The sequence below is a fragment of the Anguilla anguilla genome, chromosome 5 (genome assembly GCF_013347855.1).
Source record: "Anguilla anguilla isolate fAngAng1 chromosome 5, fAngAng1.pri, whole genome shotgun sequence".
In the NCBI taxonomy this organism is placed as follows: domain Eukaryota; kingdom Metazoa; phylum Chordata; class Actinopteri; order Anguilliformes; family Anguillidae; genus Anguilla; species Anguilla anguilla.
The window spans coordinates 56722421-56738865 of NC_049205.1; the positions used below are offsets into that span (position 1 = coordinate 56722421).

At 44.3% G+C, this 16445-nt stretch overlaps 1 protein-coding gene across 1 annotated transcript; it reads left to right on the plus strand.

Moving 5' to 3' along the window:
- The first annotated feature begins 1298 nt into the window (after positions 1-1298).
- Positions 1299-15791, plus strand: LOC118227077 (carbonic anhydrase 7-like). Its single transcript, XM_035417194.1, has 7 exons — positions 1299-1531; positions 4198-4395; positions 7320-7438; positions 8729-8824; positions 9456-9518; positions 10059-10214; positions 13699-15791. Exons 1-7 carry the CDS (start codon positions 1495-1497, stop codon positions 13816-13818), a joined length of 789 nt encoding a protein of 262 aa, XP_035273085.1. The 5' UTR covers positions 1299-1494; the 3' UTR covers positions 13819-15791.
- The last annotated feature ends 654 nt before the right edge of the window (positions 15792-16445 follow it).

Genomic DNA, 16445 nt, shown 5'->3' on the forward strand with positions numbered 1-16445 from the left:
CTAAAGGCCACCAGGGGGGGTGCACGTACACTACTCATACAGCCATACATAGGTACCTATCAAATGTATAAGCTTATATAACACAAACCTGAAAAATAGACAATTTAGCGAGTATCTATCTGCGCGGGAAACAATTGGACACACTTAACATTTTATGATTATGTATGGATATATTGTAATACTATTTGTTAACTGCCAATCAAATTAAGATATTAAATTAACGGCATTATGTATCAATGCAGCATCTCCACATAGGTGTTAGCTGACAATCTAAGGGTAGTTCTGCATTCTTTCTTTTTTTTTTTTCTTCTTTTCTTGGAACCACAATTCCTGAACTGACTCACATGCAGTCTACTGGTTTATGTTTAGCCTATCCCTAGATTACGCTGGAATTTAATAATTACTACTAAGTATTTACGTAAGAAGATTTGACGATTCCTAGAATCAATGTCGCAACTATAGAAAGAAAAATGACACCTTGGTCCTCTTTCCTGACAGTGCGTATCGAATTCCATTGCATAAAAAGGATAGGCTATTAAACAAAGCGAAACAATTTATTCTTACGCAAGGGAATCAACCGAGGCGATGTAATCTCTCATTTTTACACACAAATAAAAAGGCAAACGCCTATGCTATTGTCATTCAAAAAGCAATGGAAATTATAACCTCAATCGTCATACCACGAACGCTGTAACAAATACCGGTCTATAGAAGTTGTGCGATGCCCTTGATCATTCCATCAGTCAATAGCCTATAGGTGAGAAAAATCATTGCTTTGATAAATGAATATGCTCTATAGTTCTGCCGCATATATACTAGGTAGTGTATGGCATCAAACAAAATATATTTTGGCTATAAATATAGGCTGTATCATGCCAATCTGACAAATAGGCTACATAGGTGCCCCCACTTGAGAACGATCAGCTCAACGCTCGATAAGATAAATTAATTTAAACAAAATTAATACTTTGTAGATTTTCTTTACCTTAAAGTCCGTAGACAATAGGCTACGTATATTTTTACATACATACATTTTACATACATTTTTAAATAAGTAGCCTATTTCGTAGCATTCCCGGAGATATATATATATTTTATTGGCATACCAAGCATCATATAAAATGACTTAGCATACATTGTATAGGCTAAACATAAAACGTTTAGCCTATACAATGTAGCCTACTGCAACAGCATATTCTATACTATACCAGGACGCCAGGGTGAGGGGGGAAAAAAACATTTAAACCCGACTTCAATAGGGGCGGAGTGACGGAGGATCATTACAACTCCTTATTCGCTGCTGCACTGACAGTCTTCCCTCATCGCTTTAAAACTTCACCAGCACGGTGCTTTCCCACACGGCGCTTACGACACACGGCACTTTTTTTTATTTATCACTTCTTCATTCCGGACTGCAGGTCGTAGGCTATTCATAATTCCACCAGTCTCACAGTTAAACCCTTGTGCTGTTGGAAACGTACGACAGTCCTCGCAATGACATGTCATCAGTGGGGATACGGAAAAGAGAACGGTGAGTCTTGACACCTGCAACGGCATCAGCACGTTTCGAGCTGGTTCCAAGCGTTGCCCTTGAGTAGGACCGCTGCTGTGATTGATTGATCTGACACGCTCGTGCGGGCAGGTTATGTTACAGTGAAGGTTTCAGGATGTAAAGCACAAAGGATTACTGTGTAGCGTATGGAATTCTCTTTTCTTCTTCTTTCACAATTACGGTGTCTTCTAAGTGTCCTCTACGTGTAGCCTACTACTTTTCCAGGCTGCAGGTATTGAATGTTTCTTGTCATCGGGATAAGGCTACTGAGGTAGTATTTTTTTCTTGATTGCACTGAAGTTAGGATAACAGCTAATGCGAGATTAGCCCAGTTTTCCTAAAGGGATAACTCCACGTCTTGCTACATTGAAGACTCATTGTGTCAGCTTTTACCACCGGAGGTGGTTTCTCCTGTATTGAATACATTGACAGGACATTTAATTTATTCGCACGTGTGTGTGCGTGCGTGTGTGTAGGCTATACCTGTCCCATTCAACATATCATATTCTGAGACCAGACTAATGGATTTCTATCTCTTAACCACATAGTGTTTGTTTATCACCGTCCAAATATTCCAAAAGCTTTCATAATTTTCCCCATTTGAATTATTCATTCTTAAAGCATTTCCATATATGCTGTATACCAGCTCCATAATGTTTGGGACAAAGATATTTTATTCTTGATTTTGCTCTGTACTCCACAATTTTAGATTTGTAACCATATGATGTGCATGTGGTTGAACTGCAGGTTCTCAGAATATTTTTTATACATTTTGATTTCATCGTGTTTAAATTACAGCAATTTACTGAGAGTTTCAGTATTTAGTCTTGTTTGTTGGCTTTTTGATTACCTTTGGAGTCTGTTATTGGCATGTCACAAAATGAGGACCTAAATTGTGCCAATGAAAGTCAAGGAAGCCATTATGAGGCTGAGGAATAAGACAAAAACATCCAGAGACATAGGCCAGACCTTAGGCTTACCAAAATCAACTGTTTGGAACATCATTAACAAGAAAGAGAGTACTGGCAAGCTCAGTAATCACAAAGGTCCTGGTAGGTTAAGGAAGACTTCTATAATGAAGAAAGACCCCCAAATACCTGTCCAACAGCTTAGAAACATCCTTCAGGAGGCAGTTGTGGACGTGTCAGTCTACTGCCCACAGAAGACTTCACAAACAACTACAGAGGCCACATTGCAAGATGAAAACCTCTAGTTAGTCGCAAAAACAGGATGGCCAGGTTACAGTCTGCTAAGATGTACCTGAAAGAGCCCAAAGAGTTCTGGAAAAAGGACTTGTAGACAGATGAGAACATTGATTTATTTGTATTCATGAAGTGATGGCAAGAGCAAAATGTGAAGGCGCAAGGAACCTCCTAAGATCCAAAGCAACACTCGCATCTGTACAACATGGTAGCAGGGTGTTATGGTTGGGCATGTATGGCTGCTACAGGCACTGGCTCACTTGTTTTCACTGATGATGTAACCGCTGATAGCAGCAGCTATAAAAGCTGAGAATGTGCACATTAACCACGCCGGTCCAACGAAATATTAGAGTGTGCGACTTTTTCTTTGGCCAGGCAGTGTATATCTATATATATATACTACATTGCCAAAAGTATGTGGGCACCCCTTCTAATTAGTGGGTTCGGCTCAGCTACACCCATTGCTGACAGGTGCATAAAATCAAGCATACAGGCATGCAATTGTCGTAGTCTAACATTGGCAGTAGAATGGGTCATAATGAAGAGCTCAGTGACTCTCCTCAGTCAGCTGCAAGGGCTGTTATTGTGAACTGGAAACGTCATGGAGCAACAATAGCTCAGCCGTGAAGCGGTAGGCCACACGAGCTCACAGAACTGGACCGCCGAGCACTGAAGCGTGTCGCCTGTAAAAATCATCTCTCATCAACTCTGCAGCGAGTGTTGCAATTGATGACAGATGATTTTTACGTTCTACACGCTTCAGCACTCGGTCCAATTCTGTGAGCTTACCGCTTCATGGGTGAGTGGTTGTTTCTCCTGTGTTTTTCTACTTCACAATAACAGCACAATCCCTGTTCGCTGGGGCTGCTCTAGCAGGGCAGAAATTTGACAAACTGACTTGTTGGAAAGGTGGCATCCTATGACAGCGCCGTGTTGAAAGTCACTGAGCTCTTCAGTACGACGTATTCTACTGTCACTGGAGATTTCATGGCCGTATACTTGATATTATGCACCTGCTAGTGTCTACATACTTCTGAAAATTTTGTATATATTTATATATATTTAGTATATATATATAGTGATCAATGTATACCTCACATAGGACATAGACAGACCAGGATGCTATTAGTACAGTAGCTACAGTAATTATAGAACCTAGAACTTGAAATGTAAGACAGTAGACCTACACCTTTCACCTTTTCCCTGGTTTCCCAGATAAATAAATCAAACCTGCGCCCAAAGATGTGTTTAAAAAAGGCTGAGAGAATGTGTGACATCACGCTGGGGCATACAGAAAAGAGTCTTGTTTTCCAGTTGTGTTCGAAGAAAGTGTGTAGCGAGCATTCCATAAACAGCAATGTTCTGTATTTCAATGAGGAAAATGCATCTAATGTGTGAAGCCATGACAACAGCGACTGACGTTGCGTCTGTTCCATCACCCAGGCCCCTCCGCGTGGCAAAATGCTTACCCCATCGCCGTAGGCAACCGGCAGTCGCCCATCGACATCGTGCCCAGGGAGACGGTCTACGACCCCACCCTTCCCCCCCTTGCGCTCTCGTACGACCTTTGCTCCTCCATCAGCATCTGCAACAGCGGCCATTCTGTGGTGGTGGAGTTCGATGATGCGGACGACAAAGCAGGTGAGCTTCAGGCCCATGTAAACCCACCCAGATTACATTACATTACATTACATTTATTTAGCGGATGCTTTTATCCAAAGCGACGTACAAAAGTGCACATCATGGTCACTGGAACAAAACACAGGCTCGATAAGGTACAGTACTCATTTCGTTCAGCTATTTATAGCCAAGGACACAGTTCAGTTCACGCAGTGAACATTATTCTGACCTAACTTATGCCAAGTTAAACTAGGGGAAAGAACAAGCTGCAACATTAGGACGAAAATACAAATTACAATGAGTGTTGGAATGGGGGTGCATGTAACATGAGTGGCATGAATGAGGGGACTTTAAACAAAATGATTCACAGAGTGGTGGCAGTCAGTCCAGGTACAGTCTGAAGAGGTGCGTCCTCAGACCACGGCGGAAGATGGGTAGTGAGGAAGAGGGACAGATTAGCTGCAAAGGGATGCTTGCTTGCTGATCGCCCTTCAGTGTTGCTTTGAGGGCAAGCGTAGAGCAGCGAGGCTTACTCACTGAAGCAATGCAAGTGAAAACAAGTGAAAAGAGCTTAGCCCGAAACTAACAACCGCAACCTGCGTGTGCTTATGAGTCAGAGCCGAGGGCTGATGTTGATTGGACCTGGGATCGTCCTTCGACGTTGCAGGCGGGGCAAGGATCGAGCAGCGATGCTTACACACTGAAGTGCTGCAAGTGAAAGCAAGTGACAAGGGCTTAGCCCTAAAATAACAACCGCAACCTGCGTGTGATGAGTCACATAAGGGCTTGAACCTGGGATAAAATAAAAGAATAAATGAAGCTGGGGCCTGGGGAAGGTATCGGAATAGAGGAACTGGGAAAGTGGAAAGAATATTAGGTGAGATCTCATTTGGAGTTATTGTCGCCTCACTGTGGGAATGTGCTCTTAAGTGCTATAATTGATGCTAGCATCTGTGGTTCATAATCAAGCTCATTGCTTGAAAGTTTAAAAGCACCGGCAAAATAAGCCATTTCAAGAGCGTTTCCCTCTTAAACACACTTGTTCTGCAATTACCCGTTATAAAACATTTGCTTCTACCTTCAGAAGAGAAAACAATTTTTTTTGTGAAGCTGTTCACAACTTTTTCACGATCTACTGTTTCATCTGACCCAACCTTATTGTTTGTGTAGTCATAATATTTATTGTATCATGCTCCTGCTAAGGAGTTGTTTTGCCCTCTGTGGCATGCAAAGCAAATGACAATGAAAATCGCTGCATTGAAAAACAGGAATCATTACATAATCCCACCGTGGGATATAGCATGTCTGCTATCGCTGAGCCTCTCCACGGTATTTATTTAAATGGCCACCGATCGGAGCTCAGAAGCGGCGACTGGGATTTGCATGTGCTGGCGGTGCCGATGCCGCTCGCAGGAAGAGCTGAAACCTCAGCACCAGATGGCTCTGTGCTTGGGTGGCTCGCTAAGGGGCTGTGAAATAAATAAGGGGGGGTGGGTAGATCCCTGTGGGAAGGGGGCTGGGGGTGGGGGGGTGGGAGGTCACTCCCATACAGCTACTGATTATGAAAGCAGTCTTCGTAAAAAATATGTCTCGGGGAGTGGTGAAAGCAGCACTTACGCGTGTGAGAGTCTGTCTGGTAGAGCTGGAAGGGCCACAACAGGTAATCGTGGGCAGGGTTGCGTCATCGCTTAATTGCCGGAGTTCACTGGCCGCTGAACAGTCATTATGTGTGCTTATGCTTTTGGCCGAAGTCATCATTTTAAAGAGCCTCGCTTTTTACTGTGGGGACGCTGAGATCAGGTCCTTTGTAGTGCCCAGTTCCTCCTGGTCGGACTGCTGTGTGGGCTAAGTGTGGGTTTTCCTGTTGGCTGGTGAGTATCGCTTTTGCTGGGAGGACGACGCACGGAGAGCCGAGACAGGGAAGTTCACTGTGCGGTGTGAGGTGGTGTGGCGTAACACCCTAAAGGCGGAGTTCCCCCCACCGTCCACCAGGAAGTGGGTGCCCATGTCGCCTGGATGCTTACCTCTCGTACTGTTGGACTGATTCACGTATTCGCAGGGTATAGGCTACACCTGACCCGGCGAAAACATGACTACGCAATGCCAGGATTCTGTTAAATGTCGCACGCGCTTATTGAAAGGTTCGACGTAAGATCGTGAAGAGTCTGAGTCCTGAGGTTTTCTAGATCTTCGTGGAGGCGCCGCGCCTTCACAATTAGTACCTGAGGAAGTTGTGCTCTCATCAGACCATGGATTCCTCGAAAGCAGAGCAGCAGGAGCGCAACGAGCCGCACCCTCCCTCCGGGGCCCTGCTCGCACAGTCAGAGACAGATTTCTGTCTGATTACCAGCCGCAATCTGATCTTCAGACCACACCCTCTGTCCCACGCCGTGTCGCTAAGCTAATTGAAGCGGAGACATATGTCTCTCCCTTTTTTTTTTTTTTTTTGCCCATACAAAAGCAACAGCCTACAGCCAACTTTATCAAGACAAACACACAATTGCGTCTTACCTGTGCTGCCATTCTGGTCGTCCCTGAGTCTGCTTAGACTGAGTAGTGATCAGAGGTTGGAAAACTCCAGGGGTCAGAAAAGTCAGAAAGTCCTGCTGTGTGTTTCCTCCACCCATGAACTTCAGCCAGCTGATTTCACTAATTAGCTCTACTTCCAGGCCGAAGAATTGTGCTAATTAGCAAATCCATGTGACTGGAAGAAAACACTGGGGAGGAACATTTACTTTCTAACCCCTGGATTTCCCACCCCTGATCATCACACTACTCAGCCTAACTCACTGAGACCCTGCACATTTTTCGCTGTAGGCTATTGTTTTGTACAGGCAGAAAAATGATGAGTAGCACACCGAGGGTGACAGGGGTGACAGGAAGTATGACGATCCGCCTCTTTGCCCCCCCCCCCCCCAAACCCCCCACCCCCGCCCCTTCCGTAGTGATCAAAGGAGGCCCCTTGCAGAACCCCTACCGGCTGAAGCAGTTCCATTTCCACTGGGGAGGGAAGGGCTGCCAGGGGTCGGAGCACACGGTGGACGGGAAGACCTACGCGTCCGAGGTGAGAGAGGAAGGACGACCCTTCTGACCCCCTCCCCCCCTCCCTCAGCACACGCCAGCGCGCGGCACATACATGTGCATGCACAGGAGCACACACGGAGGCTGCACAGTAAGGGATCTCGGGAGGCCTGGCGTGATTTATATTCCCCATGTGAGCCAGTAAATCAGGCAGCATCATCAGGCCGCTGCGCCCCTGGGAACACGCTCTTTATTTTTAAACACGTTCGTTTTGTATTTTCACTTTGAAGGAAACGAGACGAGGAAGCTGAGCTGCTTTTTTGTTTTTGCCTTCTGTGTCGGTCTGCCTATTTTTGGCGGTTGTCGTTGCTCGCTCAGTAGACGGGCAAATGAACTAAACGAGACCTTTAATTTTACAGTTGGCTGGGGAATCAGTGCTCTTCAAGCTAGTTAGAGTGTGTGTTGGCTAGATTACTCATTTACTTGGGCTAATGAGCTGGTTATTTATAGGAGGAGGATTTTTTTCCTCTTTTCACATTTTCAGCTGAGATATGCCCCTGTACCACAATGGAGGGATAAAACAAAGTATGGCACCTCTGTTGATTACCTGTTTAATATGAATATTATTACTTGCTTTGAAAGCGCTGTGGTAAAATTACCCAACATCCGTCAATCAACTAACCTTCATTTATTTCTTGGAATAACACACTGAGGGAATGAGCCCTCGTTGACAATGGTATCGAGATTACAAAATACATTAAAACAACAATACTTTAAAAATGAAATGATTGTAAACTAATGCTTTAAAAATAATAACATAATAGGAGTGGTACTAACAATAAATACAAAAAAAATTAAAATAAAAGCTTACAAATGGACAATTATTAGAAACAATTACACTCAAATGCAACCATGTTTTAATCCAAGACTGACCACCCTGCGAATTTTGGTGATCTCTGCAAAATCTTCAACCCAGTAGTTGTTGCATTACTGGCCAGTTACTTTAAAATGTGGACCCGTGGACAATGGATCTTACTGTCCAGCTTTCACTGAATGTGTGCATGTACACATGCATGTATTTCCATGTTTGCACATGAAACACACGTACATATTTCCGCATGCTTGGAGGCACACACACACACACACACACACACACACACACTATCACAGTTCACCTACGTTAGCCCTAAGCATGGTGTTTGTTTCTCTGAGGGTCTGTATCCTGTCAGCTCCCAGACTGAGGGCAGCCGGTATCTCTCTCTGCCCGGCCGTCACCTCTTCCTCCATCTCTCACCCCCTCCCCCCCCCCCCTCGCTGTTTCCTCCCCCCACAGCTTCACCTGGTCCACTGGAACGCCGCCAAGTACAAGTCCTTCGGCGAGGCAGCCGCCGCCCCCGACGGCCTCGCTGTCCTTGGTGTCTTTTTAGAGGTGAGATTCTGATTCTCCCCCCCCCCTGGTACCGCGCGTGCCCCATTTCTACGCTCCGCCTGAGGGAGAAGGGTACACATCAACCCCCCCCAAAGCATTTGGGAATAACACCCTCAATTAAATTTACAGTCTGCTACATTTACACTGGAGGGAGTCTGACTGTTCAGCTCTGACTGAAGACTACACTCATGACCATATGTTTGAACTATTTCTGCGTACGGTTTACCTACTAATGCTATTAATTTTTTTTTCAATTTATTTTGTATAGTGCTTTTTACAGAGAAATGGCACGACACTTTACCGAGAAGGCTAATCCATTATTTTATACTTACGCACCAGTAGACACACATACACGCATACATTTTCAAAACACTTATACACATGCCCATGCATAAACATTTATGCACATGCACTCAGATAATAGATATATGCACTGGCAGACACGTGTGCACAAACACACATACACATACACATACACACACACACACACGCATGGATGTACACATGTACACTCAAAGACAGATACACACAGCACTCTGTATTTTCCAATTGACATACGTCCCACCTCAAAAAGTACCGGAGTTCATGATTTAAAAAACTGAACACAGATATGTGTGCTTGCCTTTTACAGACAGGGAGTGAGCACAGAGGTTTAAGCGTGATAACTGACGCGTTGTACATGGTCAAGTTCAAGGTAAGTGTGATATGATCTTCACTATCACAAATTCCTATTGAATGTGAGTTAGCCTTAGATTTTAACCGTGCCATTTTGATTCTGTGCCCTGACACTCCAGGGCTCATCTACATTCTATACACTTTGAAAGTTGCTCTGAACGACAGCATCTGCTAAATTATTATGCCAATAGTAAAGTATCTGTTAATAAAATGTAAAATGTGACTATTTTCCTGAGAATAAGAGAGTGAATTTTGCTCTTTAAACATACATTTCTGTGCCACTTTAGAGCGGATTTTTCAGGAGTGGTTGAAGGTGGATACTGAGCCTTTCCACTGCTTTTTCCACCCTTTAACATGTTAGCTAATCCCTCAGTGGCGATTACTGAACTGAAGTGGAATCTCACGGGTTTATAGCTGCAGGACAGAAGTGTAAAGATTTGCCTGTGATGTCGTTTGGCCACGGGGCGGGTCGGCCAGGGGATTTGATGTGGTAACGCGAGCGGCGCCCTCTCCTGTGTCACATCCGCGCCTCCTCGCGCGTCTCTGTGTCCCGTCCCAGGGAAGCAAGGCGGACTTCCGGGGCTTCAACCCCACGTGCCTCCTGCCCAGCAGCCTCAGCTACTGGACGTACCCGGGCTCGCTGACCACGCCTCCCCTGCTGGAGAGCGTCACCTGGATCGTCTTGAAGGAGCCCATCAGGGTGTCGGAAAAACAGGTGGGCAGACCCCCCCCCCCCGGCCGTGGCCCCATGTGGGACACACCTGGCGCCCTGCGGTGGGGCCGCGGGACAGGGTTATGAAAATGTGTGCTCTGTGAGGCCTGGGGAGGGCCACCGCCGCGGTCGGAGTTAAACCTCAGGCTTTGTAAGCATTTACATGGCAAAGGAACCTTCACCTCACCTTGGCTGCCAATCAAAAAAAGTGGTCTCTGTGGTCTCTGCAGCGAGAGAGTGCGTTCTGTCTGTTTATGCTGTTACTTGAAAAAATATCAGAAATTCGCAATTGTCATTATAAAATTATGTCTGAATGCGGCAATAATTTCTTTTAAATGTGAAAAAAAAAGTATTGAAGTATTGAAAATAAATACCATGCTAATCATTTAATCATGACATGGCTGGTAAACCTTTTGGTCCAGACCATCCTATCCTCATGCTGAGTCATACAGACCATCATACCCTCATAGCATCAGAGTTCGTAGCACTGTTGAATAGAGCATTCAAACACAGGAAGGTAGTTGCTATGCCAGTGCAAATAAACCTCAGAGTGAAAGGTTTTGGTTAGTGATGGGCATTGTGAATGGATTAAACCTTTGAAAAGGGTACAGTTTATTAGACCAATAGGACAGCTGTGTTGATACTCTAACAGCAAAAATCCTGCCTGGTCTTTTTGAAGTTCTGTTCTTGCTTTCAGAGTTTTTTTTTTCAGCACAGGGTCTGGAAAAAGTTACAATGATGCAAGCCCCCTGATAGGAATATTATGATCCACTAATAGCTGGATATCAATGTTTACAGCTTAACAGCCCATTCAGAAACACTACTGATATCGTAAGCGATAGTCAGCATTTTATTACTCTATTTGTAGAATTTGTATCCATCTATTAACCGGGTTAGATATTATGCCCTTCCATAATTGCCCCCCCCCCCCTTTCCAGCACATCCCAATGTGCCCCTAAAGTGCTTATGGCACTCTGTCCCCGCCAAATGTGTTTGGGAAGAAGCCAGTATAAACATATAGGCGAGCATCGATTGCTGTCCCATCCACGGGCTGTAATCGAAGCCAGGAGAGCAGGGCGGGTTTGACCTTAGACCGTGAATTATTTCCATTTGGCGAACTGCGAGGACCTCGCTGCACTTATGCCCTTTCATGTAGTAATCCTGCTCACTCTTGATGTGAAGGTTTATTGCCACTGAAAAAGGTCACAGTGTAAATGTGAATCAAACTTGGGTGCACATGGTTTTTACCTGTGTGATCCAGGTGCGTTTGCCATTTCAGAACCCCTTGGATCTTTTGTCTCTACAAAACTCTTACATGAAGAAGGAGACGTTGTTATAAAGATTTTTTTTTACAGTTTAGACAGACTGGTTACATTAGAGCAGCCCTGGTGTCGTTTAAATCTACAGGGCTAGGGGGACCAATTAATTTCCGTATGCTAAACAGGCCACAGAGGGCTGCAGATTGTCAAGATCTCTGAAGGTTAATAAGACAGGAGACCTATTTTCTAGCCCTATACAGAGATGTATTGTATTAACAGCATAACTGGGGTACAGCCCCAGGCAAGTTTAGGAAATAATTGTAGATTACAGGCAGCAACTGAAAATTTAGAGCATTCATCATTGGCATTTTGAAATCAGTTATTTCATGGATGTGGTGCAACTTGGCTAAGATGAGAAAAACCAGGTGAGTTCTTTATTGCGTCTATTAAAGTAAAGCCAAAGAGGAACAAACGATATTATTGTACATGAGGTACAATGATCTCGTCAAAAGTGTATCATAAAGGTGCCAAGGTGTGATAAATATATATCATGGGAGCAACAATAAAATATAGGTAAATAACAGCCAATGTGGAGGTATGTCTCAAGGTGAAAAACCAAACATAACAGAAACATCTTGTTGCTTAACAGTTATCCTGAAGAATAAAATACTGACCACAGCACATTGAATGAACAGAGTGAAATGAAAGTACTGTATTCTTGATGTGTCGGAAGATTTTTTCCATTCAGTACATGTCTGTCATACATATCATAAAACCCCTTATGCAACTGCATTCCCTGTTATAATAGTCATTGTTTTTTTTTTGTTGTTTTTTTATGCAGACAAAGAAGTTTCATTGGGTTGACCTTTGTTACACCTGTATTTTTTTGTTTTTTCAAATGAACCTAAAAGTTTTTAACTGAGAAAACCAAAAAAAAAAATATAGGTGTAACAAACTGAAGCAAATGTTTTTGATTTATCCAGTGATTCTTTTTTCCAGTGTGAGAATATCATCGTGCACACAGAATCCTATAGTTTTTCTTACATCCAACACTAGATTCCAATGACTGAGAAATCAGAAGTTAATGCAGCATGCAAAGGTCTGTGTTTACCTTTGTACCATTGTAATTATACATGGCATTCATATAATGATATTACACCATTTTATGGCAGTAATCACACAGTAATCCCAAAGCTTCATTGTACTCCGAGCAGGAAGTTAACTTGAGCCTTGCATAAGCAAGAGAATTCAAAAAGAGTAATCTTTTGTATAAGAAGGATTATTTTACTGTTGCCTGCTTGGTGAAATCTGACCTGTGTGGGCCGGATATGCATGATATGCCACAATTCTCTCCATGATATCCTTCTTTCTGTGTGTGTGTGTGTGTGTGTGTGTGTCTTGGTGTAATCTTTTATTTAGCTCAAGCCCCGTTTCTGCGTACACTAGTCTCCTGATTGCATTTGTTCCCGCGGTTTACGGCAGTTTCTCCGTCCCGAAACGACATGACAAACGGGGAGCGCTGGTTTCCCGAGCGGCCTTCCAGGTCCCTCGGTCCTCACCTTGGGAATCTCCGCCCTCAAAGGGTCGACTCTCCGCCCTCTCCGAGAAAGGGAATGGGGAAACCGAGCAAGAGAAACCCGCGCTGGGGCTTCCAGCGCAGTGTCGCGTGCGAGGAAAAGCCGTGCGCTAATGCGTCTAATCTGCGCTCGCGCCAGGCTCGGGGCGTCGGGCGTTAAGTCTGACGCACGGTTTTTTCGCTGCCGGCGAACCCGTGCCCCGCACGCTCCTTCCTGGTTGGCACGGGTTCGGCCCGCCCCTGCGTCTGGGTCACAGTTAATTAAAATCGCCTCGGGGCTGAGTGCTCGCTGTTCGCTGTTCGCTGTTGGCTGTTGGCTGTTCGCGCCGCCGCGTTCCAGAACAGCGCCTCGGGCGCGAGCCCGCTTCCGTCCCCGTAACCCGTACCCCTCAGATCAGGCCCGGAGCGCACAAGCGTTTGATCCCCCCCCCCCCCCCCCATTTAAAGCTGATTAACGTGATGAATGTGAGCTGTGCCTTTTAATTGTGGAGAGCATGGGGATGCTCAGCAGGGGGAAAAAAAAGCCCCCGTTATGCAAGAGGATATTCATGTTTTTAACTGACCAAAACTGATTCTCTGCTCTCGGCTTTCACCCGTAACCCCCACCCCCACCCCCCCCCACCCTGCCATTCGCTACCCTCCCCAAATACAGATGGCAAAGTTCCGAATGCTGTTGTTCACCGAAGAGGAGGAAAACAAGAAACGAATGGAGAACAACTTCCGCCCCCCTCAGCCCCTGAAGGGCAGGAAAGTGCGCGCCTCCTTCAACTGACACTCCAACTGACCACAGGGACCTTCAGGACCCTTCCCAGTCGTCTATTTCGCGCCAGAGAGAAATCACAATTCAACCTCGAAACAACCTCGAAGCACAATTCAACCTTGATTCAACCTCCCCCCCCCAACTTCACTTTTGGATTGGCTGCACCCTCTGTCTGACTTTACCCGGTGTGAGTGAGTGGGAAAACTGGCTTCAGTACTAACATTCCATTGCCACCTAGGGTGCCTACTCTTAATGGAATACCGCCCTCTGCTGGTCACACAATGCCCTTGTCAGCTTTAACCTCTCCTAAATACTCTCCCTCAAGGTTAAATTCAGTAATAGCTGTCACATAGGACACAGCTTCAAGGGTAGTGTAGAGTAGCTATTGGGACAAAGCAACATGACTAATGCATCCTATCTAGAGAACAATCTAAATGAACAATTTTCATTCTTCCTGTGAAATGAAGAGAACATTCTATTCCATAATTACGCCACAATCAATGTGGAGGCATTCAAGGTCAGCAACGCAGAAAATTTATTGCAGTACGTGAGTACACAGAGTAACTGCCGGGTGCCCAAGGTGGAACAAGCACAGTGTGAAGGTCATTTTTAAACAGCAGTCCAGACTTGCTGCTGCTGCTGACCAGAATCGACCCGGTGTGATTGGATTACAGGTGTGTACTTCAGGGGATTGGGTTATTTCAAATAACGTTTGTCTGAAAAGTGGAAGGCTAGCTTTATTTCCGTAACCGCTCAGCTAATTCAACCCCCAAGCTCTTGTGTTGTAGAAGATGGCACCGTTTTCTCCCTGCGTGGTAAAGTGTCACTGTGAACTCACAGTCCTATTCAAAATCCTGTCTACAAGTAACATTGCTAAGGAGGGTTTTTTTCAACGTACTGTCATCTGCTGTACAACCTGTTTTTTTAGTTGTTTAAAACTATTTGTTCTTCTTCTTCTTCTTCTGACTCACACTTAAATCTGCAGAGCTGGATAAATCTCAGGCCCATTTGACTCAAACTAGGTACCTGGGCTTTGTACCAACAACATGAGAAAAGAACAGGCATCCTATTGGCTGACACACTGACCAGCAGAGATCAAGCCTCAAACACACTGCGGTCTCAAAAGGACCAGACATTTATCACATGAGGGGTTCACACACACTAAAAAATGGACAAAAAATGTAACCCGCTCTTCATATCGGCATTACTCTCAGAGGCCTTCAAGCTAACGCAACTTATTTCCTGTCATTCAGCTGACCAGAATATCATGGGATGTATTATTATTTATTTTTTTTTTTTTTTCACTTTTAGAGCAAAGGATTTTGAGTAAGAAAGGCTTAAGCCAGGAGACCTTTTTTGATCATAGGGAAATTTATGGTGGAAATGCTCCCATTTTAAACTGTTCTTAAAGAATAACAACATTATTTTTTAACAATGGCATTGAAGAACGTGATATTTTCACACACGTGCGCACACGCACAAATACATACGCACACACACCAAGCTGTCCATCTTCAGATGAGGTTTGGAATGGTTAATGACTAGCTCACAGACTAGCTGTAGCTTCCTAGAATTATGAATTCCTTCACCTTGCTGAAATTCCTAATGGGGTTATTGGCATCTCTGCGTGAGTTATTTTAGCTCTGCTACTTCCTGTTCCATATTAAAAGAGACTTGGTCTTTAAAAAGAAATGGGGGGATGGCGGTGAAAAACTCGTTTCATTTTCTTACGTGGGCATTGGGCTTAGAATTCATTCTGTGCTTGAGACATGATTGGTTTTATTATTTCAGATGAAAATTGTTGTATAAAATGTGTGAATCTATTTATAAAATGTTTTATTAAATTGCTGTTTGTGGTTGTAGTGTGGAATTCAGCTGTTCGTGGTTGCTTTATTAAATTAAGGGAACATTAAAATGGATTGTTGTTAAAACAGGCCTTTGTGATCCACTACAATAAAACATGAGAATGTGCTTTGTGACAGCCACTAAAGACTCTGCATTCATGACTAATTGAAATTTTATTTAACCTTGTGATGATTTTTCTTTTGTTATGATCTCGCATCTCATTCTAAAGCAGAATAAAGTGTATTTTTAACTGAGGATGCACGCATTGTAAGTCACGGGTGTCAAACTCCAGCCCTTGGGATTCAGTTTGACACCCGAGTTCTTGACTCAGGAATGCACAAATTGTTCTGTAATTGACTGCCTCAGGGGTGTCAAACTGAATCCCAAGGAAGCCTTCAGCGTCTGTGGTTTTTTGTGGTTTCCTTTCAATCAGCTGTTAATCAAGGCCTTGAGTACAAGGTGTGTGGATTCCTTAGCCAATTAATTACATAAATGAACCACTGGTGCTGAGAACACCTCTAAAATCCAGCATACACTGCCGCCCTCCAGGACTGGAGTTTGACACCTGTAAGCTAGAGCTCTGGCTGAGCTGCTATTTAGTAGAATTAAATGTGCCAAATTAGGGTTACAGTGAAACCCTAAAGGATGGTAGATCTCCTGGAACAGGATTTGACAGCAGTGCTCTCGGTTGTTGTGAAACTCAGTTACAGAACATTGCTGCCACCTAGGGGCAAAATAAACTATAGTTAATCTGGACAAAAGTGGATGGAACTGTTACAATCACAAGCAAGAGT

Bases quoted from the DNA above. Each gene is read 5' to 3' on its own strand.
- LOC118227077 (XM_035417194.1), top strand. From the start codon at position 1,495: ATGACATGTCATCAGTGGGGATACGGAAAAGAGAACG. The intron at 1,532-4,197 runs GTGAGTCTTGAC...TCCATCACCCAG, and splicing joins GGGATACGGAAAAGAGAACG to GCCCCTCCGCGTGGCAAAAT. The intron at 7,439-8,728 runs GTGAGAGAGGAA...CTCCCCCCACAG, and splicing joins GGAAGACCTACGCGTCCGAG to CTTCACCTGGTCCACTGGAA.